At 41.3% G+C, this 26620-nt stretch overlaps 1 protein-coding gene across 2 annotated transcripts in view; it reads right to left on the bottom strand.

Annotated features, from left to right (window-relative positions):
* tmem131l (transmembrane 131 like) overlaps positions 1-26620 on the bottom strand; it is a 172767-nt gene that overhangs the window by 17376 nt on the left and 128771 nt on the right. For both annotated transcript variants that reach the window (XM_078541629.1, XM_078541637.1), the window contains exons 18-27: positions 25920-26029; positions 23737-23809; positions 21218-21366; positions 20640-20782; positions 16775-16961; positions 7384-7569; positions 5462-5614; positions 4560-5161; positions 3353-3501; positions 1998-2116 (exon numbers count right to left, since the gene is read on the bottom strand). In XM_078541629.1, coding sequence (XP_078397755.1) covers positions 1998-2116; positions 3353-3501; positions 4560-5161; positions 5462-5614; positions 7384-7569; positions 16775-16961; positions 20640-20782; positions 21218-21366; positions 23737-23809; positions 25920-26029 — 1871 coding nt within the window. The remainder of the gene's footprint in view (positions 1-1997; positions 2117-3352; positions 3502-4559; positions 5162-5461; positions 5615-7383; positions 7570-16774; positions 16962-20639; positions 20783-21217; positions 21367-23736; positions 23810-25919; positions 26030-26620) is intronic.

Below are 26620 nucleotides of genomic sequence, written 5' to 3'. Positions count from 1 at the left end.
CAAACTGACCTTGGCACCGTGGTACAGGAGGCTATTCAAGTGGAAGGAGTGAAAAGGGATGTAGTAGGGTATAGTATAGTTATGGGTTAGGGGGCGGGTGGGGGAATAAATACTGTTCTCTACATTTGAGACCGAGTTCCAAACGTTGGGCTTCCTGCCCGGTACCTTCTCCAACTAAAGCTGGAGAAGAACCAGGGAGCAGGCAGGGGAGTTGTCGCGGTCCACATAGGAGCCAACAACATAGGTAGAACTAGGAATGAGGTTCTGCTGAGAAAGTTTGAGGAGCTAGGGTCCAAATTAAAATGCAGGAACTCACAGGTAATAAAATTGATTGTCTTGCTTCATGGGCACTGGCACCGGTACTGGAGAAAGAGGTGGATGTTCTGTTTGGATGGTTTCCACTTAAACTGGGCTGGGACAAGTGTTCTAGCAATCACCTAACTTGGGCAATAGGTAAGGGTTTTAAACTAATGAAGGTGGGGATGGAGGATTCAGGAGGGGGCATTTGTCCTTTAGGGAAGGGAGCCTGCTATCCTTACCTTGTCTGGCCTACATCTGACTCCAGACCCACAGCAATGTGGTTGACTCTTAAATGCCCACTGAACCGGGACAACAAGGGATGAGTAATAAATGCTGGTCTGGCCAGCGACGCCCACATTCCATGAACGAATGAAAAAAAAACCAAAATTCCAAGATCCCAATTGTCTAGCCTTTGGCCCTCTGATTGCCAAAATACTTCTGCAGTTAATGATTTGCTCAACCTCATACTCACCTCCACCTTTGATGCCCTATAAGGCTAGGTTGGAGAAGCTGAGGTTTTCTCCTTGGAGCAAAGGAGGTTGAGGAGAAATCTGATAGAAGAAGTGTACAGGTAACGGCAAGTTTAGATAATGTAGACAAAGAAAAGTTGTTCCCAGTAGCTGATGATACGAGGACAAGGGGGCACAGCCTGAAGGTTTTGGCCAAGAGATACAGGGGAACGCAAGGAAGAGCTTTTTTACCCAGTGTGTAGCAATGACCTGGAGCTCACTGGCTATGAGGACATGTGAGGCTCTAGACATCTCAAATTCAGTGGCATCGGGCACTCTAGTTTTACAGGAGTCAACTCGTCTGATCCTATTGCCCACTTGTACAATAGTGTAACCCAGGATGCAAAAATAGCATTTCATTGTGTTCTGGGCCAGATCTGTGCCTTTCAAATGTATATTTCTTCAATCTCTCTGAAGATGAACCAAACATGCACCTGGTCATTCAAGTCTTAATGCAAATCATTAACTTATTTTATTTCACAGCAGGTGAACAGAGAAAATTATGATCAGATTCACTGTCTTCATGGAATATATTAAATATAAAATGATGAGGTCGCTAAGCTTCCTCATGCAAGTCACCTTACTGAAATGGATTTAGTCCCTTACATTCTCTGCATAGAGCGTCATCAGCTCTCTCTGTTGCCAAACACTTGTCAACCTTCAAAATCTTCCTCTTTACCTAATCCTGGGTGCTTTTAAAGCCTGCCTTGAAAACAAAACCTGACTGCTCTTGTATTGTTTTTTATTATTTGTTAGAGCTCAATACCTGATCCCACTCCATCTCCAGGAGTTTGTCAGATGAGCTTCAACTAAACTTATGACTACTCACCCTCCCTTTGAAACTAGCTCCATACAAAGTTTAACATGGGCCATTCCAACCCACACAGTGTGAATCATTGCTAGTTATCCCAGATACCTTTGTAACAACTCTGCTACTGTTTCTAATCTCCTGGTTAACAGTGTCAATACACATCCTGGAAATATCTGCAGCATGTGGCCTACCTTCTTAAACCAGTGCAAATACATTGTTTTAAAACACAGTTTCCAGATCCTTTCTGCAAAAATGTGACAAACTGTACCGATAGCAGCCTGATCCACTGATGTGCAATTAGTAATATTTATGTCGCCCATAAACATATCTAGTTACCTTATAACTTTAAAAAAAATTTTCAGAGATTTCATACTTACTGCACAGAAATATTCCTGTTTTTCCCACAAGTTTTTCTTCCTTTCCATTTATTACGAATTGTAACTTCACTTTTCTCCTGTTGTCTTTTCTGTTTAATGTTGTCCATTGATGTCTTTTGCTGATAGAATTAAATATTTTAACCAGATTATACTGTGACAAGTTTATTATAAAATGGTATCAGCATATTATGATTTATCAAAAACTGACTCAAATTGGGCAATTCTATTTTTCGGATAGGAATCATCAACGTCACAGCTTTCAAAATTATATTTCATTAAACTTATGTTCTGTGCTATTAGTTAGCACTTCATGGGGAGCCAGAAAAAGAAGTATCTTTGCATGGTACTAAACAAAATTCCAATTCAGTATTAAGATAAAGTATATTAAAGGAAACAGTGAGGCCTACTGAGCACAGTGAAATAGGCTCAGTGTCACTGTTGGTGCTCAGAAGTTGCACACGTACAGTGCACAATGAGAAACAAATGGTCCTGCATTTATTATTTTTAACCTTAAAAGGGTGACAAAATGTTTCACAGTGAATGAAATACTTTTGAAGTTTAGTCACTGTTATAGTATAGAAACTGGAAAAGCCAATTTGTGCAAAGCAAAGTCCCACAAGCAGTAATTGAATAAATGACTAGGTCGTTTGTTTTTAGGTGTTAGTTGAGATACAAATGTTGGTTTTGGTTAGAATATTTGGAGAACCCACTCCCTTAATAGTGCTGTGGGCTTTTTTACATCCACCTGAAAGAGGAGACAAGAGCTCAGTTTAACGTCTCATGCTAAAGGTAGCACTCACTGGAACGCCAATATAGATTTAGTGCCAAGTTTCTGGAACAGAACTTGAGCCCTCAACCTTCTGACTCAGAAGCACGAGTACTATCACTCAGTCAAGCCCAAAATGTTCAATATGGCTTTAAAAAGTAAGAGTCAGCCATATAGTGTAATTGGAGCACCTTAGCAGTACAATGGGTGCTTCAGGAGTATGTATGGTGTGTCTTGCTGGCAGACCCATTCTTTGGCTGGGATTTTCCGGCTCTGTCATGGCGGGACCCACCGCATGAGTCTCGACAGCCCAACCAAAAGTCCACTGATTTTCGGTGAGACCAGACAATCCTGGCAGCAGGCAGGTAGGACCTGAAAATCCCACCCCTCAACACCACCCATTTTGGTCAAAGAATTCCTACTCCAGGGCTTCCAACGCCCAGCCTGTGCATCAGGCATTTTTTTTAAAGTACATCTTTAAGGGCAGGTGCAACGACGTAAAGGTTCAAAAGCAGAAAACATTCATCTAAAAATACTTCTTAGGGTTTATAGGTTGCTCTTGTTTGATACACAATTAAAGTTCCCGTACCTCAGCTGTGGACAGCTTCTGTGTTATAAAGGAAGGCAGTACATTTTGTAGGACTGGCACATGAGCCTTTTCTTGAGGTTCATGGGGCACCTGCTCTTTTGTCTTCAGATTTTCGCTGATCTTCTCCAGTGTCCCTTGCTGTGGCTTATCTGAGCATTAGAATTACAACTTAAATAAAAAACACTAACACCTAACAAAATATCGCATCGAAATTTTCTACTTCGAACCAATTCTCTTCCCAATGCCTCCCCTCACACCAGGGTTTATCCACCGGTCCTGAAAGAGTCATCCCCTCCTTTGGTAATGAATTCACAGGCACTGATAGTTCTGCATTACCTCGACTAAGTGGTATTATTTATGTGCCAGATTCAACATGGAGTATCCAATTGATGGAGGGAATGTGAAAACGGGGTACACTGAAGAATGGCTATATCCAATTCTGTCCCCACTTGACACTTCACAAACCTCCAGATAGAACCACTGAATAGCAGAACAGGGACCCCACATTCAGAGGCTGAAGCCTAGTTGCAGAACCCACTTTAGTGCTGCAGTTGAAGTCAGTTTACCTCAGTACAGGGATTCAATTGTGGAACTCCTCTGGTTTAGTGAGCTTAGTTGCTCATTGGATAAGCTTGAGTGGAGCCATTATCTTGCATCTTTATTTAGACCTGGCACAGCAACTTATTTCTTAGACATATGGGTGCTGGTTAGTAAAACAGTGTGCATATAGAGCAGAGTCATATGGACTTGAAACCTTAACTCTATTTCTCTCTCCACAGATGCTGCCAGGCCTGCTGAGTTTTTCCAGCATTTTCAGTTTATATTTCAGATTTCCAGCATCCGCAGTATTTTGCTTTTATCTCAGTGCATATATCGAACTTGTGTGCACAGTGACCTACTTTCTCCAACTCAGTGCTATATGGAGCAAGTGATGTGAACTCATGCAACTGGCTTGCTTCATTTTAATGTAGGCACCAGTATCAAACCAATATAAAAGGGGTATCAAACAAAATCTGTAAACTAAGACAATAGATTTAGATCAGTAATTCATTTAGTGTGCTTCTTGCAATGGCATCATAACCGGCTGACTATGCTATTACCTTATAAAAACTATAAATTATCTAGTTATCCTACATATACTGGAACAGTGCAACATGAATCAGCGTCAATTAAAATAAGATGATAAATCCTTAAAATATTAAAATACCTTTAATACTGGATGAAGCAAATTGTGTTTCATCAGTCCTGAAGCTTTCATCTGACACCAGATGATCATGGCTTTCATCTAGAGTATGTGCTTGGAAAGATCCGTAGTGATTCAATTCTTTAATGTCAGGGACAGGGATAGGAATCTCTGAGCTTCGTTCCTCTGACAGTACACAGGTCACAAGTTCATGATCAGTAGTAGGTTCAGCTTCAAGAAAAAATGGTTTCCTCTCACACTCTTGTACCATTTCCTCTACTTTTTCCAGATCTTCTCCTGCAAATGGTCCATAATTTTCATCATGTAGTTTCATATATAGGGGACTCTCAGTGTGAGGTTGCTGCTCCTTTGGACTATAAAATGGCATGCCACTGGTCTGCTGATACTCTTCGCTCATCCCACAGCTAATATTTGCAGATGCACTCAATTTACTTTTGCTGTAGTATTTGAGCTTTCTCGGACAATGGTTTGAGTTAACGGAACTCCGTTTTGAAGTACTGTGGGCTCGGACAGAGGGCCCATTCATTGCTAGAGCCCCTCTTCCTTTCCCCCTGTCTGGCAAATTATTACCTTCACTGTAAATCTTGCAGCCGGTTCTACTTAACCTGACAAAAAAAAAGAAAACTATTAAAATTATATCATCGAGAATTATCTAATTTTAAAGGCTGCCTGTATAAGAAAAGGTTTTTTTTTAAAATGAATGTAAATTATTGACTTGCCTGTGATTAATTAAACATCATTATTTCTGGTGTATATCTACTACTTGAGACTTAGTCAAGTGTATATTTTCACCACGTTCACTCATGTGAACCAAATGGACAAACTAAAATTTAACCATTGCAAAAGCAGTGTTCTTTTTTAAAGCTTTTTGTTGAAAAAATGTTGTGTTATTACAGAAAGCTTACTTGTAAGTCGTGGAGCCAAGTGTGTTAACGGAGGTTCTATCCTGTTGGAGCAGCAGGGAGGTGTGGCATGGTCCTGATCTAGCTTGACTAAACTCTGTCAAAATGTAGTGAGCACGTTGATAGGCCATTATGATGACACAAAACAGCAGCAAACTACAAAAAAAAATTGCATTGTAAATATTTCTCCAGCTAAATAACAAGGATAGGACAATAAATCAAAAATTTGCAGTTAACAAATGACACATTACTGTGAAACTAACTTCTTCTAATAAGTCCTGTTAATCCAGAGTATTTTCATGGGGAATTGCAAACTAAAACAGAGGGGACAATGCAATTTTAATGGGAACGTTATACAACACAGCTGATTTTCCTTCCCATTTGAATCCGTCCATCAGAATTTCGGGTACAGTGTACAATGGGCACCTGATTCACTTTTTTTTTTGTTTGTGGGATGTGGGCAGCGCTGGCTAAGCCAGGATCTATTGCCCTTGTTCAGAGGGCATTTTTAAGAGTCAACCACATTGCTGTGGGTCTGGAGCCACATGTAGGCCAGGCCAGGTAAGGGCAGCAAATTTCCTTCCCTAAAAGACATTAGTGAACCAGATGGGTTTTTATGACAATCAGCAGTGGTTTCTCGAATTGAGCTGGCAACTCTTAGGGGCAGGTGACTGTCCTTAACTGGGTGGCAGGCCTGGTGGCAGTGAATTCCAACCCTGGGTCCCACTGTCTGAAGTTGGGTCGCCACCCAACCACCATTTGGTACTGGCAGCTAAACCCCTGCCACCAATGAAAAATCCCACCCCAAGCAAAACAATGTGTACCCTGATGTTTATGAATCCTGGCATGAGAGATTTGGGACAGGGCTGGGAAAGCAATCAGTACAAATAGGGCAGAATTTTCCCGTCGTCGATTTGGGGCAGGGCCCGCTCACCGATGGGAAAATGACACGGGATGACGTCGGGAGGAACCCCTAACGTCATCCCGGTCCATTTAAATATTGAGGAAGGCGGGCGGACAGCGAAATCAGCTGTCTGCCCACCGACCTGTCAATGGCCAATTAAGGCCATTATCAGGATAATTAAGCTTCTTAAGTGCCCTGCCCGTCCAACCTTAAGGCTGGAGGGCAGGCCAAGAGCCCCAGCGGGCTTCTGATAATACATGAAATCTCATCCACTGATGAGATGAGGTTTCATGTCCGTTTTTAAAAACTTCAATAAAGTTTATGTGCTTCTTATTAACATGCCCCATCTCGTGTGACATTGCCACGAGGGGGACATGTTAATAATTTTAATATATTTTCTATTTTTAAAGATTTTTATACTGTCATTAATCTCCAAGACAACACTTAGTCTCAGGGAGATGTGCACTCTTTCGCGCGCATGCACGAAAGAGCGTACTTTTGACAGGTGGGGAATCCCTCCACCCCCCACACTTCCTGTCGGGCAGGTCGCTGGGTGGGCCTTAATTGGCCCGCCCACTCAAAATGGCGGCAGGCCCTGTTTCGGCGGCAGAGTTCGGCTGCCCGCCTGCCGCCGAGCCGGTGGGACCCGCCCGCCCATCAAGGTAAAAATTCTGGCCATAATTCTTCAAATGAAACCTGAACTTTTTGCCTTGGCTACAATCGGAAAATCCTCATTAGTTAGGAATTTGAATGCTTAAATCTCTCCATAATGAAAGAAACAAGGTGGCAAGACTCAGGTAATCAACATACAAAGTCAATATTTGGACTCCAGTCAGAAGCTTAATTTAGTATCTATTTAAATAGAAATAGCAGACAGAGAATGAACTGATCAGGTATTTTAAACAAGTTTGCTTTACAAGAGCACAGATAAAAAACAATTACTCAAAATAATATCACAAAAACTGTTGTCATTTTAAAACTGTACTTCAAGTATATTTAAGTTTCTTGTTAAATTTCTGACCAGCTAAAAAGGCAGACGATGATCCAGAATGGCTGCTCCCAACTGAGCGCTGGCACCAAGTCTGCACAAAGAGGTAACAGGTGATGTGGAAGAGTCACATTCAGAGTAAACTGAAACTGCAAGCCTCTTGCAGTTAAAAGTTGTAATTCACGGATCACCCAGGAAGTGGTAAAATCTGGTGTAAACCTGGACAGGGAAGAAAGAAATTTAGTCAAATAAAGCAACGTGACCAAATGGAACAAGTTTAAATCTAAATAAAAAAGCAGTGGGTCTATATCTGGCACTATACTGCACCACAGATATAGCCCACTTAACTCGTTAATCCTTCACTATCTTTTGAAAATTCCTTTTTTTCAATCTGCCATGTCTGCCTCCGACATTCGAAAAGATAGGCACACAACCTGCTCCCTAGATTGCTACTGTTTCCTGTCAGCAGCTAGCTAAAGGTTGGGGAAGCCATTATGGAGAGTGTCTCCCCTCTCCATTTGCCTCCCACAAGTAATAGGTGCTCCAGCTTCCATTCAGACCTTCCTACCCTCTGCAGTTCACAGCTCATCACCTGAGTACAGTGCAACTTGAAAACTATGCTACAGAGCAAGATGCACAGTGAATACTAACATGCCAACTATGAGCACCTAAACAAACACAGAAAATGCTGGAAATATTCAGGGCAGGCAGTGTCTACGAAGAAGAAAAAAAGAGTTAATATTTCAGGTCAATGACCATTCATCAGAACCCTCACCAGTTCTGATGAAAGGTCATCAACCTTTAATGTTAACTCCTTTCTCTCTTTACAGATGCTGCCAAACTTGATGAGTGTTTCCAGCAGTTTCCATTTTAATTTCAGATTTCCAACATTTGCAGTATCTTGCTTTTGTTTATAAGCACAAATTCTTCTCTCAGCAATCTTATTTGAGAGTTAAATACAGCTCACCAGAAGAAATGCACAAGCTGGACAGTTACTTAATTTTACTCTTGCAGCGTACGTTTAACATGAAGGAAATGGTTTCAAACAAAAGAAAATAGGAGATCCATATTTAGCAGGGATTGTGTTCCTAAGTGTCAGCCTTGAATCAGTGGCTGCATTCTTGCTTGAGTCAGGAGGTTGAAAGTTTAAACCCCTTTCCCAACACTTGAGCACATAACCTAGTATGACACTTCAGTGTAGTACTGAGGGTGTGCTGCTCTCTTGGAGGAGCCATCATTTGAATGAGGCATTTAATCAAGTTCCAAACTGTCTAGTCAGATGGATGACCCATAGTATTTCTGAAAGCACGGGGGGCCTCATATCCTTGCCAACATTTAGAATCATAAAATTACAGCACTGAAGGCGGCCATTCAGTCCGTGATGGTTCTCTGCAAGAGCAGTTTACTCCACTCTCCTTTCCCGATAGCCCTGGAAATTGTTTCTCTTGAAGTGCTTGTCTAATTCCCTTTTGAACCTGCTTCCACCACCCTCTCAGGCAGTGCATTCCAGGTCATAACCACCCGCTATCTCAGGTTTTTCTTCACATAGCCTTTGGTCCTTTGGCCAATCATCTTAAATCAATGTCCTCTGGTTCTTGACCCTTCCATCAACAGGAACGATTTCTCCCTATCTACTCTGTCTAGACCACTTCATGATTTGAAACCCTTCAATTAAATTTCTTCTCATCTTCTCTAAGAACAGCCCCAGCTTCTCCCAATTATTCCATGTAACTAAAATCCCTCAAAACTGGAAACATTCTCAAAAATATTTTCTGCACCTTCTCACCCTTGCTGAATTGCAGTGCCCAAAATGGGAACAATACTCCAACTGAGGCCAAACTGGTATTTTAAAAATAACTTCTTGCTTTTGTGGACTATGCCCCTATAAAGCCCAGGATCCCATTTGTCTTCTCAATCACTTTCTCAACCTGCCCTGCCAACTTCAATGATTTGTGCACATATACATCTAGGATACTCTGTCTTGCACTTCCTTTATAATTATAGCTTTTGGTTTATATTGCCTCTCCTCGTTCTTCCTACCAAAATGTATCACTTCACACTTCATTGCATTAAGTGCCATCTGCCATTCATCTTCCCATTCCACCAGCCCATCTATGTCTTCTTGAAGTCTATCACTATTCTCCTCAAAAGTCCACAATGCTTCCAAGTTTTGTCATCCACAAATTTTGAAATTGTGCTGTGCGCCCAAGTCCAGGTCATAAATATATGTCAATAAAAGCAGTGGTCCTAGTACTGACTTCTGGGAACCCCACTGTATACTTTCCTCGATCCAGTCCAAAACACAACCGTTCACCACAACTTTCTGCTTCCTGTCACTCATCCAACTTTGTGTCCACGCTGCCAATGTCCCTCCTATTCTATGGGCTTCTACTTTGCTGGAAAACTTATTATGCGGCACTTCATCAAGTGTCTTTAAGAAGTCCATGTGCACCACATCAACTGCATTACTCTCATCAACCCTCTATGACAGTATTGAATGGAGGCAATGGCAGTCTGGCAGAGTCCCATGCTGTCTCTTTTAGACAAGACCCACCAAATTAAATGCCACTCAAACTCTTAACTGTACAGCGGCAGGCCTTCTCCCAGGATCAAGGGCCAGGGTGGAAGTCCTGCCTGCCAAAATCTGCTGGCTAATCAGAGGCCAGCTGCTTTATTGAACAACAGCGCCATCATGGAGAGGGGGACGCATCTTTCCGATGCCAGATCTTTCAATTAGGCACTGAGTGTCTTTGAATGAAGGATTCTCCCCGCCCAGAAGCCTCAAACAACCTCAACTAGGTTTGTCTGTCATGCTCCCTGTATGGCGAATGCCAGCTGTGGCAGGATGAGGCCCTTAAGGGGGCATTAATTGCCCATTTAAGGGCCTCACGAAGGAAAGGCTGTCCACGGACTTAATTGAGAAGGTGGCAGTGTCGCCACCCACCACCCTCCCTGCCTGATTAAATACCCCAGCACCAAATCTGCCATGGGGAGGGCATTAAATATCAACCATTGTAGCCAGAAATACTTAACACCCAATCCTGCCCCCTTTTGAGCCGGGTCTCAGTTCTCACCACAATATCATGTTCCCACACTTATCCCTCAATCAGCACTATTAAAACAGAATATCTCGTCATTCGCTTGGTTGTGTGTGGGACCTTATTCATGAGAACAAAAAAAATAGGAGGTGTTGGCCATTCGGTCCTTCACCAAGTTCATGGTGGTCTCCTACCTCAGCAACGCCTTCCAGCACTATCTGGATTTTCCTTGTTTTCCTTAGTATTCAAAAATTTATCAATCTCTGACTTGAATTTACTCAACAACTGAACATCCACACCTCTTTGAGGTAGAGAATTCCAACATTTCACAACACTTTAGCCAAGGTAATTTCTCATCTCAGTCTTAAATGGCCAACCCCTTATTCTGAGACTGTAATCCCTAGTTCTGGTTCTCTGCAAGGGGAAACATCTTCTCAGCATCTATCCTGTTCAGCCTCTCAAGAATTTTATGTGTTTTAATTAGGTTTTCTCTCATTGTTCTAAAATCTAGGAAGCATATCCTAGTCTACTTGATCTCACCTTATAGGATAACCCTCCCTCCGGCGAATAAGTCTGCTTAATTTTCCATACACTCCAAGGCAAGCATATCCTTCCTTAGATAAGACCACTAAAACTGCATACAATACTCCAGAGGTGTGGTCTCATCAAGGTCCTATACAATTACCTTAAGACTTCCTTACTCCATATTCCAATCTGTAACAAATATCTATAGTTCACAGCTCATGTTAATATTTTAGAGGTAATGTTTAGTACTTGGAAGATAAAAGTTTAACTGTAAAAAGTGGGATAAACTAAAACAGGTTAGTGTCTATTACACTTAAAAGGTTAGGACCATGTTGACTTAAGGGTCTTTCCGAATCCCCTTTGCCTGAGACCCCTTCAACCTCGTCCTCTGTCACTGCAGAGGGAGCAGCTGCCCCACAATAAGACAGCCAAAGTAAGCCAGGGTCTGCCAGACCTCAGGTCTCCAGATGACGGCCGCCAAGGTAATCTGAGACACCAGGACCAACTGGTCAGCAGACTCCCTCCATCCCTGCTGCAGATGTTGGAGAGGATTTATAAAAACGGAAAGGAAAATTAAGAAATACTGAAATCACAATTGCTGCACGGTTGCACTATTGAATGTCACAAAGATCAAACTTATGTAAATATATTCACTTTAATAATGTCCAATGTGTTGTTTTTTTTGTAGTCCTTAAGGCTTAGCGCTCCCCCAACCCCACCTATCCCCCAGAATGAGGTATCTGCAGGGAGGCAAAGGTATATATGCAATGGCCCTTGCAAGCCATACAAGCACTGTCCTGTGTAAGCTAGGCCTTTGGCCTTCAAGCCCCATGAGTTCCAGGGCCCTAGCATTGCAAGACTACATGCTGGGGTTCCCCTTCAGTGTCCAGTTGAGATGACTTGCATCTCCACCCACCCCAAATGACCCACCTCCCGTTCAGCATCTTGAGATCTCCATCATGAAGCTCTGCATAGTTGCGACCAGCCCAGCAATGGTTCACTCCAAAACCTTTTCCCCTCCCCCAGTCACCCACACCCTGTCCCCCAGAACCATTGACTGCCTCTGGTAGAACTTTGGACCTCCCCATCATCATCCTTCAACCCTCCCCCATCACCTTCGGAAATGTCCAGAATAACACGAGGTCCCTTTCTTCCCAGTGAATTCCACGCCTGTTACCATTGACTTGCCCGCCCTCATCCTGCCCACCCCCAGAAATAGTGTTCATCTCTGCATTCCTTCCAACAACCCTCGGTGCCCCTTCACTCGACATCGTTGCATCTTCACTCTCCCACCCTACTGGCTCCCTCTGCCCTCTAACCCTCACCATACCCTCCTACCACGGTTACCCTCAGTTTGCACCCCAGGAGTCCACCATTGACTCCACCTACTCTTCCCTGTGAAGACCGTCACACCTCTGCACCCACCCATATTCCTTCAGACCTCTGCACCCCCGACCATATCCCTTCAGACCTGAACATGTACCACCCCCTGCCTACAATGCACCACAACCCTTACCACCCTCCTACTCCATTCCAGCTGGCATTGAGACACCCCCTCCAATTCCCTCTTCCCCCAGCACCCCCAACCTCCTCCGCCCCCATCTAGACTTGAACCCCGCACCACCTTTTCATTCCTTTCCCGCCCTTTTTTTCAACCCCCACCCCCGCAAACCCCTTAACAGACTCTCGCTGCCCAGCAGTACCTCCTGCAGTCTTCCAACTGCGGGGGAAGGGTCCAATCCCTGGATGATGGTCCAAACCCTGGTTGAAGTTGCTGCGCCAAGAACAACCACCTCCTGGATGCTGCTGCACGGAGAAGATCTGCATGGTTGATGCTCCACCCACCCAGTGCTGCAAATGATGCTCCAGTTCCGGTGACTTGAAGCTTCCATCTTCACTTGGGATCTTTGAGAGCTGCCCAAAGCCTTCTTAAGGTAAGTCCCGACTCTTACACGCCACGTTTGTCCAGGTGTGCTCTGGTCTGGCACGATTTCTCGCTGGCATCGCAGACATTCGGGCGTGGAGGGCATCCGTCTGCACCCCATTTGTGGGACGCACATCAGCTTCATGCCAGCCTCTGGCGGGAAAGGTGACCCGCCATGGTGGGTAGTAATGGATGATCCCACTGTCATTTCACGCTGGCGTGAAACCGATTTTTGGACCTCCTGCTGCATTCTCCGGCATTAAGCCCACCATAGTTGGGCATGGGAAAACCAGCCCGTGGTGTCTACAGTACTTGCAAAGAAGTGCAGTCCAGAAAGATGTTTTGTTTTGGGAATTAGAACTAAATCAATTTAAAAACAGTGAACCTTGAAAGACTACATCGTCATGGAGATGGGTGGGACTTAAGAAGGTTCTCTGGTTCTGTATCTGTATATTTGCTGGGAGGTGTCATTTACAGTTTGGACTTCCGTGTGGTTTGCAGCTGGCAGAGAAGACCTGGGAGCCATTTATTGCTTGGTGCAGCCAGGAGACTGGAGTTCGAAGAAACCCAGGGCAGCGCCAGCTTAGTGAAGCTAGCAGTCTGCGAAAGAATGGATGGAATTGTGTCAGTAATTAGAGGCAGGAGTGCAGCTCTGTGAATCCTGTGGAACACAATCTCAGGAGAAGGGACTGAACCATTGGAAGCAAGCAGTCGTTGTTGCAGAGTTGGAATGGCTTTCGAGGGAATTCAGAGGCTAGATCTTCAAAAGTTAAGAGCGCAACTCGCTTGTGAGGGAGACCATTTTAATGAGATTTTGTCATTCTCTGTGGTCACTGACATCTGGGTGGGTTGTTGAGAAATCCATGGTCAGTCTTGGTCGCATCTGCCATTTAATTGCAATGTGGTGTGTTTGACTACAGTTTGCTTGCTAATTCATACTTACCTCTTGTTAATTCTGAATGTTAAGAGTATAAGATAGATATTGTAGATTGGTTGATTTTTCTGACTTTATATGGTAAAGTTTATTTTGTTTGTTTAAAACCATGGAACCCTTGAGGTTTCATTCTCTTAGTAAGTATCCGGGATTTCAAACTTCGCCTAGTTACTGGTTCCTAACTGGATTGTAACAAATCCCTTTGTAATAAAAGTTAATCTACAATTTATTTCCTAATTGCAGCATATTAACATGCTTAAAGACAACCAGATCCCTCTGAATATCAACATTTCCCAGTCTCTATTTAAAAATATTCTAATTTTTAACTTTTCCTACAAATGATGATAACTTGGCATTTCTCCACGTTATATTCCATCCCCACGTTCTTGCCACTCAATTAACATGTCGATATCATTTGCAGCCTCTTTTCGCCTTCTTCAAAGCTTACTTTGTACTGCCAGAAAACTTTGATACATTACACTCATCCAAATCATTAATACAGGCTATAAATAGGCTGTCGAAGCTCTTGATCCTTGTTGTACCCCACTAGTTATCAATGGAAAATGATCCAATTATTCCTACTCTGTTTTCTGTCCATTAACCAAGCTTCAATCCATATGAACATGTTACCCCCAATTCCATGAACCCTAATTCTCTACTACTTATGCTTTCAGAAAATCCAAAGATACTACATATTCCTTATCTGCTTTGCTAGTTACAATTTTAAAAAACTCAAAACACAATTTGCTTTTCATCAATCAGTAGTGGCTGCCAGTCGTATCCCTAATAATATATTCTAATATTTTCCCTACTACTGATGTCAGGCTACCTGGCTTATAGTTTCCTGTTTTCTCCCTCCCTCGTTTATTGAATAATGGGGTTATGTTTGCTACTTTCCAATCCACAAGGGCCATTCTATAATCTAGGTTATTCTGAAAGACTGAAACTGATGCATCCACTATTTCTGCAGACAACTCTGTTAAAACCCTGAGATGTGGGCCATCAGGTCCAGGGGATTTGTCGAATTTTACGTATATTAATTTCTTCAGTTCTATTTCTTTACTAATTTAAGCTCCTCATTCACACTAGACCCTTGGTCTCTCATTATTTCCAGAATGTTTTCTGTCTGTATTCTATCATGAAGACAGATACAAAGTATTTGTTTAGCGTCTGCAATTTCCTTATAATTTCTCCTGTCTCTATCTCCATGTTTAATCTCGCTAATCTCTTATTACCTAATCCATTTTTATATCTCTTACTAATTTACTCTCATTCTATTTTCATCATCAATTTCATGGCCATCCTTTGTTGAATTCCAAAATCCTCAGTTACTGTACTTTTTGGCAACAATATAAACATTCCTTAATCTAATCCTAAATACTTTCTAGACTGCTTTCTCCATTATTCTTTATGTGGGGGACTAAGACCTCACACTATATTTTTATAAAATATATAGAGATATGCTCATTGCTATTTCTAATATTTTAAAACTAAACAAAGACTTTCAAAATGTCTGAACCCAAGTCTGTTTGTGACCCCCCCCTCCCTCGAACAGAAGAAGCTACCTGGCAGTTTCTGGAAAATTTGCAACTCGTTATCTCTGAGGACTCAATAATAACTACCCGTGAACTGTACAGCTCAAATTCAAAGAGAGCTATACAAATGCTATCTGCATTTAATAACCCAGGCTGGCAAGGAGATGGATCATCTGCTAAGACAAAGGCCCTACAACCTTCCTTTCAATTCCTAATGGCTAAGACATTTAACAGTCGTTGGAATCCAGACAATGGATACACATCCATTGACAAAGATGGTGGAGAGGTGGGAGTCATGTGAAATGGGCCTCTGGCTTATGGAACAAGAAATATTGCCTTGCTGAACTGAAAACCTCAGTCTGCCGTTTACCATCTAACTAGTAGCCTCACAGGCAAGGAGCTCTGCCCAGGAGGAATAGCTAGTCCCCCACCTACACTGCTCCTGCTGGGAATTCTGTACTGTCACTACAAGACTGATTCATCTGTATGCCTATCTCATCTTGTGAAGTCAACACCACGGGAAAAGTGAATTCTACAACATCGGTTTTCAGCCCACCAACCCTTGTGAAGGAATACCTCATTGGATTTTGATTCTGTACTCTGGAACTCACGTGAACTAATATTTATTTTCTCTGTGGTCTCTGTACTGTAAAACCTTCTTTTCTTTATCCCTCTCTTTACTGTCTGTGTGGAGGTGACATTGCGACCTCTCTTTTGCAGTTTGAATGTGTGCAATAAACTAACCCTTTTTTAGTTTGTCTTATCTCAAGTTTGCTGTGGGGTTATTAATAGAAATTGGATCACACAAAAACCGAGGGGTTGGGAAATACACCACCACTAATAAAGAGGGAAACAAATCAAAGCACCTTTCAGTTTACGGACGGGTGGTGAAAGGAGAAATTAATGCTGTTTGAATCCACCCCTCCTAACCCCACCCCAACCATCACTAACACTTAAGAAAATGTATATTTGTTCCAAAATCATGAAATATGTACTAATTGTCTTCAGAATTTCTCTACATTGCAATAACAATTAAACTTAAGAGTACTTCATAACCTGCGAGATGCACTGGGTGAGACTATGATAGATGCCACATAACTGCAAGTTCTTTCTCGAGCCTACAGCACCCCTGAGAACCAGCAGTCTGAGAAAGGAGACTTTTATACCATCAGTCTGAGATGGATTCAAAATTTTATTCCCAGAATTGGAAAAGGAAATTGTAACTAATTGACAACCCAATCCAGTCTTCTGACATTTGAAGTGTGTCTTGGCATTAACAGAATGAATTGCATTGGTGATCAATAACTGGGTACTTTGCTCACCTAAAACAATGACAAAGTGAGTTACTTAGAATATTATTTAAATACAATGGCTAACACTCACTAATTCACAGTTTCCTGGCTACTGCTACTATCCACCTGAAGCAAATGCAAATCTCAATTGTTCATTATCCATCATGTGTACTTACACAATGCTGATCTCATGTGAAGAATTAGCATCCAGTATGAATGATTCACATTTCAGAATCTGAAACCCAAATCCTTGACATTTGTATCCATTAATGCTCATCGAAATCACTGTGACAGTCAGTGCTCCAACGTTTTCAACCTTAAAGCTCTTTCTGATAGTCAGGTTGAGTTCACTTCCTTTTGACTCTGAAATCAAGAGAATTTAGTAACTACGGTATTCTCAGATATAAATTTCAACATCATACATGTCATCAAGTTCATTGGTAAGTCTTGGGGTGAAGTCCAACATTAAATGCAGTTTGGCGCAAGATTTGGCCAGAATGTATGCATGCTTTTCCTGGGTTTACAAAAATGCTCTGAGTCTCTGGATTACTAGTCCAGTGACAATACCACTACGTCACCACCTCCCCCTAATGAGATGCAGTCAATCATTCAAGATATGGACCCCATGGTAAATCACAGCTCCAGTATTTGCCATGACTTGGATAAATCCATTCAATATTACAAAGCAATTGCCAGGGGAAGGCAGGGGTTTTCCAAGAAAACTAGGATGAACCAATTTTTGAAGAAAAGTCAACCATCAGCTTCTAGCAGCTTAGCTGCTCCGTCCTCCAGTTGTGGCTAACAAGTAAGTCAGATAACAATGAGTCTTTTACAGACTCACTAAAATAATCTTCAATCACCACCATACTGCACGGTACTTTAAGTGCCAATAAAAACAATTTTCATAATATTTTGTCACTTATTCATTTGTTTCTGTGTTTAATGCATACATAAATTACATTAAATATGGGCTTTTAATCTAAAAAAATTGCAGGTCAGGAACGTAACTCACCCTTATTACATATTTTCTTATGGGAAAGTGATTTTTGTTTAGGACGTTTTCATTTAGCATGCCATTTTTAAGGGAGCCATTAGGATTGCTAAACGAGGGATGGCTGTAAACATCTACTACACCTTCTCCAAGTTCATAAATCCTTCCCGGAGTGTGGTGCCCAGAATTGAACAATACTCCAGCTGCTCCTCACCAACGTTCTATAAACATTTAACATGACTTCCTTGCTTTTGTACTCTGTGCCTTTATTAAAAAGGCAAGGATTCCATATGCTTTTTTTTTTTAAAAAAGCCTTCTCTCAACTTATCCTGCCATCTTCAAAGATTTGTGTACATGCAGCCCCAGGTGTCCAACTTTCTACTTGAGTGGATAATCTAGGAGTGTCGCATTGTTGGAGATGCTGTCTTTCAGATGAGGCATTAAACCAAGGCCTACTGATGCCAGACAACTTGCCCTGACACACTTTTGCTCCCCGTTTGGAGAAGCTTTCCCTTGCTGCTGCTCACCTCCACAGCCAGACCTCCAAACATGTCACCTAGAATTGGGGCCATGGGGAGGGAAAGGGGTTGCCTTTATGCATTCCCTCTATCTGCCATTTGCATTGCACAGTGCTAATTTAGTTAAGTGAAGGAAAAGTCTACCTTCTCTTTTTGAAGTTCATGATGCTTTTAAATGGCATCAATACCCAATTTACGACCACCCAATCAACGAAGTGCCAATTAATAACACGAGTAACACTGGCAGCTGGTTTAATCTCATTCAGAGCATGTGGAGTCATGGAACAAATAGCAGCATGGCTACAGCAGGGGTTAAAGGTAGATACTTCAGCTGGAGGAAAGTGGGATGTGGGTGTTCTACAGGAAAGGGTGCTGGGACCACAGCTGTTCATGATTTACAAAAATATTTAAATAACTACTTAGGAATAGGGAGCATAACTTCAAAATTTGTGGATGATACCAATTTAGGGGTATAGCTAATACTGAAGAAAATTGCAGCATAATGCAAGATGACGTTAATAAGCTTGACGATTGGGCATATAAATTGCAATGAATGTCAATACAGTTAACTGTGAGGTAGGAGGAATAGGGATGTTGCATACTCCTTGGAGAATAAGAATCTAAACCGGTAAAGGAGCAAAGGCACCTAGAGATACACATTCACAAATAAAAACTAGCAATGAAAGTTAACAAGGCCATAAAAAGATAAAAAAATAAAGTCACTGGTGTTCATTTCTAGGGCAATAGAACTGAAAAGCAGGATATTTGTTAAACTTACATAGAACTTTAGCTAGACTACACTTGGTGTACTATGTTCAGTCTGGTCTACATTTTATCAAAAGGATATAGAGGCAATGGGAGAGAGTGCATGAAGGTTTACAAGAATGACACCAGAGCTTAGAGGCTTTAACTACTGGAAAGGCTGAATGGGCTGTGACTCCTTTTTCTAGAAAAGAGTATACTGAGGTCTGGCCTCTTACAGGTCTCTTGTGGGGAGTCCAAAACTAGGGGCTATAAACATAAGATCGTTATCAATAAATCAAAGAGGGAATTCAGGATTGGCTGCTTTACTCAGAAAATTGTTAAAAATGTGCAAACCTGCTACCACACGGAGTTGTTAAGACAAAGCTAGTTAAATACATAAGGGAGAAAAGAATAGGAGGATATGTTGATGGAGTTAGACAAGTAACGAGGCTGGAGGCATGTAGGGAGTATAAACACTGGTATTGATCAATTGGGCCGAATGCCCTGTTTCTGTGCTGCAAATTGTCAGATTAAATCAGTGCATTCAACACACTTCAGTTTCAGATCAAAAGCTTCACATTATCTTAGGGTATTTGAGTTTGCTCCAGCACAGAGGCGTTTTTGAAGGTGCCAGCCATTACTCATAATACTCACGTCCTCTGAATTAGAAAACTCATGTTCCACTCCAGAGACTTGAGCACATAACCTAGGCTAACGCTTCAGTGTAGCACTGAGGAAATACTCTGTTGAGAGGTGCTGCCTTTTGGATGAGAAGTTAAACAATCCCAAGAGAACAATCCCATGGGAAAGAGTTAGGGAATTGTTTTGGTTAATGTTTATTCTTCGCCCCCAACATCCCTAAAACTGGATTATCTTGTCATTGGAACCGTGCAATGTGCAAACTGGCTACCATGTTTCCTACATATATTACAAGTGACAACAATTTTAAAAGTACCAAGTGACTGTAAAGTGTTTAGGGACATCTCGAGGTCATGAAAGGTTCAAGTTTTTTCCCTATTGTCAAGTTTTTCAGTGCAAGGAGCGCACTGAACTTCATGGAGAATACATTCTCCTGGCTTGAAATGCATCGAGTCTTGTATTAACCCAGTTTTATCCCTTTCTTACTATCTTTTTACCTACTGGGCTACCCAGTTTTATCCCTTTCTTACTATCTTTTTACCTACTGGGCTAGATAGCATTTTCTTTCTCAACACTCGTCACCAATGTCAGATGACATTAGATAAGGGGTGGCTCATTTATCAAGGAAGCTAGTTAACATGCTACAACCTTTCACCCAGTCTTCCTTAGTTAGGAATCCACGAAACTAGCCGTTTTCAAGTTTTCCTACGTGGTCAACATTCAACAAATACTGGCACACACCATGTAAATACCAACTGTTCTACAGACTTCCCCTCAGTTTTAGTTTCAAAAGACAATGACAGCTGTCAGAAGATAAACAGAGCCATCCCTACAGGAAGCCCAAGGGCCCCAGTTTGAAACTTAGAGACATGGAGCAATCCAAGTTTGAATAAGGCATGACTGCAATTTGAAACAAGGCCTCTTAATTGAGAACAAATGTTGCTAGGCTTATGAAAGAAAAACATTCAGAGAATATTTCTGAGAACTTTGACTTAAACTGCACAAGTTTCACTGTTGAATTATGCTTGTTATGCAGGGAACTAAAACAGGCTGACGGATTCAAAAAGGCAACTTTCATATAAAAATAAATGACATCAGTTTGGCTCTGCTTAATCAGAACTAGTTTCAACATTTGTTTCAGATACCTACTGCCTCTACATTCCATTAGCGTGGATTCCGGCACCTTAAATCGAAGTGAGCCCACTGCTCCGGGCAGTTTTCCTCCTACTTTCAGCATTTCATTAGCCCCAAAGCCTTCCACCGTCAGCACATCAAGTATAGTAAGATTGTTTCTTTAAAAAGAAAAAGCATAATTTCATACATGCAGCAATTTTGGATTTAAAAAAAAAAATCAGACTTGCACTTAATAGGGGCACCTCACAAACAGAAAAATTCTTAAAACCACTGTTTAACTCAGGAACTGGCACTCAGTGTTAACTCAAAAAAAGACAGGGCAAAAAGGAAATCTGTACTTCCATTCAGTTAATCTAGCAGTTACATCATAACTCTGTTCTGCTGATATAATACAACTCTAACGGACATTTTATACTCTCTAAATTGAGGAATCTGTTACAAACTTACCTACGTAATAACACATTACGAAGAGATAGGCTTTACATTATGGTGCAACGTAGTGCTAACCATATCACAATGGATACTTAAAACATCTGCAGTAATTCACTCAAAATTAGGTATTCACATTTCTTTTTCTTAAAGATGAATTTTACCTTATCAATATGAGCGATGTCACTAAATTGTGGCTTATTGGCGTGAATTCAACACCAATCTTCCTCATCTCTCGAGGCTGTAAATTCAACTGAAGAATCCCAGCACTCGGTCTGCTGTCCAATTCCATCTGTTTGTAACTCTCCATACTCTATTTCATTACAAACATCACAAAATTATTTTTTCCATACCATGATGGAAGATTTGCTTTACTTAAGCACATTAGCATGCTAGTCATTATAGTCAGACCAGTGATCTGAGTTGTGAAGATGGATGTTATTTTTTAAATAATATTTTTGGAAATATGGTGGTATTCAGGGAGGACGGGTGGGAGGGAGGGAGTGTGTGTGAGTGAGTGAAAATTAAACTGCGAAAGGTTAGTAAAAACCACTTGTCTGTGGGAGCAGAGATGAAAGGTAAAGGATGCTAAATGCATGTATTTGTAATGAGGAGCTATGTTGAATGTACGAGTCAATAGCTTGGGTTTTAGAATTTGCATTAGGTGATAGGTAAGGACTTGACTTTCAGCTGTTGAATTTCAAAGGAAGTTTGGAAGTGACAAGGGACTTTTACAACTTACAAAGGTTTCATAGTTAAACAAGGGAAGGTTATTAAATTTTATTTTACCTGAAAGTGGAGGCAATAGGAAAACATGAAAGATTTTTATATTTTGAAAAAAATTGATCTCAGAGGGGTGCTTTGAACAATGGAGCCTAAGATCAATGGGAAAAAGGATATTTAAAGAAAGATGTTTTGTACAGTTGTGTTGGCTGCGTGTGGGAGATGTCCTGAGTCTAGCTCTGTGCTGAGAAATGTTGCAAATTTGAAGCAGTCATCAGTTTCAATGGACAAAAGTCCGTTTTCAGAAAGCAGTCTGTTTCTGAACTTCCTTCTGTTTCACAGCAGAGTGGAAGGGAGTGAGAAATCGTGTGGTATACTTTATTTAAGTAGCAGCTGTTTTTACCTTGGGTAATATTACTGGATTTTTATGGTTAAAAATCTATGAGAGCTGTTGCCATGTAGTTTGTTTCTGTGTTTTGACCAAGTGAGTTTTTTATAGGAATGTTTTGTAAGACTGTTTAACTGTGTAATTTTAATCTTGCATGTTTAAGCTTTTTTCCTTCTTGTTAATAAATCTTCTAATTTTAAAATTCTAGAAGTGTTACTGGGATTCTATGCTCTGGGATCAGCAGTTTTCCCCTCATTTTCAAAATACAAAAAACAATTTGTGATCAATAAGACATGTTTCCCACTGGGATTTGGCTTGCTCAGCAAATAACATCAGCTGCAGTTGTAACAGTTATCAGTCACCTATATTATATAACTCAGAAAACGCTAAATTAATTATATTAACTACTTCAAGGAAAACTCATTGTGGTATTTTAACTGTGTATGGGTTCACACTGGTGGTTCCCATGCACAAGAGGTCTCTCATTAACTATCAAGTGGGGAGGAAGAAAGGAGGTAACAAAAAACAGGTGAGGGGAAGAAAATTGGAAGATAAATCATTGGGCTGAATTTGCTTTCAGGAACGAAGGAATGGCGCTCGCCATTTACCTCTGACAGCTGCACACAGATTTTCTGCGCACTAGTCAACAGAGATTTCCTCTAATCTGGCATATTTTCCAGTCTACAGTAGACCTGTAGTGTCTATGCCAAAGCAGAAGTACAAAACAGAAAAATAAAGGTTTAAATGGTGTACAGAAAAGGAAATAAATATTGGGAAATACAGATGGCATTAAGGAGAGATAAAAGAGATATTAAAAGTAAAAGCAGTTGAAATAAAAACAAAAAATGCTGGAAATACTCAGGTGAGGCAACATCTGTGGAAGAAGAAACAGGGTTAACTTTTCATGTGATGACCCATCAACAGACTCAGTAAGTAAAAAAAAGGTTTCTTTTTAAAAAGTCTTTAACACTAACTTTCTTCTATGGGAATGAGATTCCATGCTTGTAAAGTTATTTTTGCAGGGCTAGAGAGCTTGTTCAGCAGCAACGAGCATTTACCATGCTGTTAAAACCTAACTTTTTACTGAATGCACCGGCCTTAACTTTATATTGGTTTTAGTGTAGTACTGGTGGGCAAATACCACAAGTTCATGATATTGCAGTCATGTCATGTCAGTGCGAAATTCATTGGCAAGTAATGCAACAGCACACCCTGTGACGGAACACTGTATTTCTAACAGCAGCTTCCACATTTAATTGCACATGCGCGTACTCCAGAACTTGTTGCCAGACTTTCTCCATTATAATGGAGAGTACCAACAGCCTCACCGTTATACTCATCATAAATGTCAGACCATTTGGTCACGTTCACCCCTAGGAATCAGTTTCAGGGCAGCTTTAGTACAGATCATGGAACATTTTTCCACAACTTTTTGTGAGGAGGTAGCTTAAATGTTATACTGAAAAGATGAAAAATAAAAACAAAGTTTCACACACTTAATCACACACTCTGCATCACGATGCTGCATTTAAACACAGGAAGTATTAGAAAAACATATGGAATTGAACTTGCCTTACTGCCAGGGGGCTTTACCAGTCTAAATTCATTTGCTGTGACACTAATATCTTGTCTTCTTAGCTTGTACCTTTAAAAATTAAATAACTGAATTATCTGCCAGACCCAAATAAAACTGTTGTGAAAATAACTTGCAATTACAGGCTCAGGTTAAAGGCGATAGTGTATGTACAAATTTTGTTTCCCTTTTGTCTGTATTCTCACTACATTATTGGTAATTCATAGATTTGCCACTTGAGAATACCTGAAAAACCACTGTGACTAACCATACTTTCTCGCTGCTACGGGCATTGGTTTTGCCACATTATTTAAACTGTCTCAAAATAATAGGTCAAGGCAGTGTCAAGTTTTAGCCTCAGATGGCAAAAACGGCATGTAGTTGAATCACAGGGGACAGTGGGTCTCATCTTCGGTTACCAGTTAAGTGCAGAGAAGGCTGATCTCAGTCAGGGGGCAACAGGGGTCCCACAAATCATCTTAGTTGGGTTGGGGAATGGATGAAACGGATTAAGCACCAGGGTTTCTGCTCTTCATTATCCAGAGACCCCTGTTGGAAAGTAGTCATGCAGATATTAACTTGGCTATGATGTTCCACAATACTAACTGCCTAAGCTTGTGGTACAGTTACAGGAATAGCCTTTATGAGAGAAGCTAGAGGGAAAACAGCCTCATGGAAACAAACTTCCAGTAGGAGACAAAACCATAGAAAGATTAGAACTTTGAAACTAAGAAATGCTACAACTTTGTTTGCATATGCAAAATTTGAGTGGGTGGCAAGGGTGGTTTTTATGTTTCATATTATTCATCAGTTAAATACATTTATGTGGATGAGTAGCAGAGGACAACATGGAATGCTTAAGACCAATTTAAGACCATAAGACATAGGAGCAGAAATTAGGCCATTCGGCCCATCGAGTCTGCTCCACCATTCAATCATGGCTGATAAGTTTCTCAACCCCATTCTCCCGCCTTCTCCCCGTAACCTTTGATCCCCTTACCAATCAAGAACCTATCTATCTTGGTCTTAAATACACACAATGACCTGGCCTCCACAGCCTTCTGTGGCAATGAATTCCACAGACTCACCACTCTCTGGCTAAAGAAGTTTCTCCTCATCTCTGTTCTAAAAGGTCTTCCCTTTACTCTGAGGCTGTGCCCTCGGGTCCTAGTCTCTCCTACTAATGGAAACATCTTCCCCACGTCCACTCTATCCAGGCCTTTCAGTGTTTTGTAAGTTTCAATCAGATCCCCCCTCATCCTTCTAAACTCCATCGAGTATAGACCCAGAGTCCTCAAACATTCCTCATGTGTTAAGCCTTTCATTCCTGGGATCGTTCTCATGAACCTCCTCTGGACCCTCTCCAGGACCAGAACATCCTTCCTGAGATACGGGGCCAAATATTGCTCACAATATTCTAAATGTGGTCTGACCAGAGCCTTAAAAAGCCTCAGCAGCACATCCCTGCTTTTATATTCTAGTCCTCTGGAAATAAATGCCAACATTGCATTTGCCTTCCTAACTACCGACTCAACCTGCAAGTTAACCTTAAGAGAATCCTGGACTAGGACTCCCAAGTCCCTTTGCACTCCAGATTTCTGAATTCTCTCCCCATTTAGAAAATAGTCTATGCCTCTATTCTTCCTACCAAAGTGCATGACCTCACACTTCCCCACGTTGTATTCCATCTGCCACTTCTTTGCCCATTCTCCTAACCTGTCCAAATCCTTCTGCAGCCTCCCTGCCTCCTCAATACTACCTGTCCCTCCACCTATCTTTGTATCATCTGCAAACTTAGCCAGGATGCCCTCAGTTCCTTCATCTAGATCATTAACGTATAAAGTGAAAAGTTGTGGTCCCAACACTGACCCCTGCGGAACTCCTCTAGTCACTGGCTGCCATCCTGAGAAGGACCCCCTTGTCCCCACTCTCTGCCTCCTGCCAGATAGCCAATCTTCTATCCATGCTAGTACCTTACCTCTAACACCATGGGTTCTTATCTTACTGAGCAGCCTCCTGTGCGGCACCTTGTCAAAGGCCTTCTAGAAGTCCAAGTAGATAACAGCCATTGGCTCTCCTTTGTCTAACCTACTCGTTACCTCCTCAAAGAATTCTAACAGCTGTTAGAAATCAGCTATTTTTCTAGTTGAAGTACAGTTATAATGAAAAAAATGCTGTTTACCAATTCTTCAGCAGACCTAAAACCTCTTCTGGATTCGGATAGTGAGCAACTGGCATTATCTGCACTGTAACTGGTAGATCTGATGGGTTCTTCAAAACAAAGTGTTTCACCTGAAACATGAAAAAACAGAACATTACACTGGCAACTTAAAAAAAGTTAAAAGTTCTTAAAATTATGTACTGGTTTGTTGAAAACTCAGCACTTAACATCGCATGAGTTTGGCCATTCACAACAAGTAAATAGGTAAACACACACACACCACACAAATCAGCTAGCAACGCCATTGGACATTCAAGCCAACAACTTTGAGTGTGAAGTTTCTTTATGGCAAAATTCACTGAAATTTAAAAGAAAAGCATTAGGAAGAATTTTACCAGGGACTTGGAGGCGAGGTTGGAAATGGGAAAGGACCCAGAAAATAGCGGAGAAAGACACCATGCCAGCTCCTCAATGTGCTCCTATTTTGACACAGCCGACGGTAAATGCTGAATTGTTCAAATCCCAGAGGGAAACTTGAAATAACTGTCATAATCCTGTTTTGCAATTTGTAATTTTGAGATGCAGGCTTTGAATTCAGTAGGAATATGACCACCAAATCTCGTGGTTTTTATATAAAATGAAATTAAACATTTATTAATTTAGCAACAAATTAAACACATACATATGGCTACAAATTACTACTATAATAACTTTTTAACAAA

The sequence above is a fragment of the Cetorhinus maximus genome, chromosome 1 (assembly GCF_964194155.1).
Source record: "Cetorhinus maximus chromosome 1, sCetMax3.hap1.1, whole genome shotgun sequence".
NCBI lineage: Eukaryota > Metazoa > Chordata > Chondrichthyes > Lamniformes > Cetorhinidae > Cetorhinus > Cetorhinus maximus.
The sequence above is the reverse complement of the archived record's forward strand: the minus strand, read 5'-3'. Positions and strand labels throughout refer to the sequence as shown.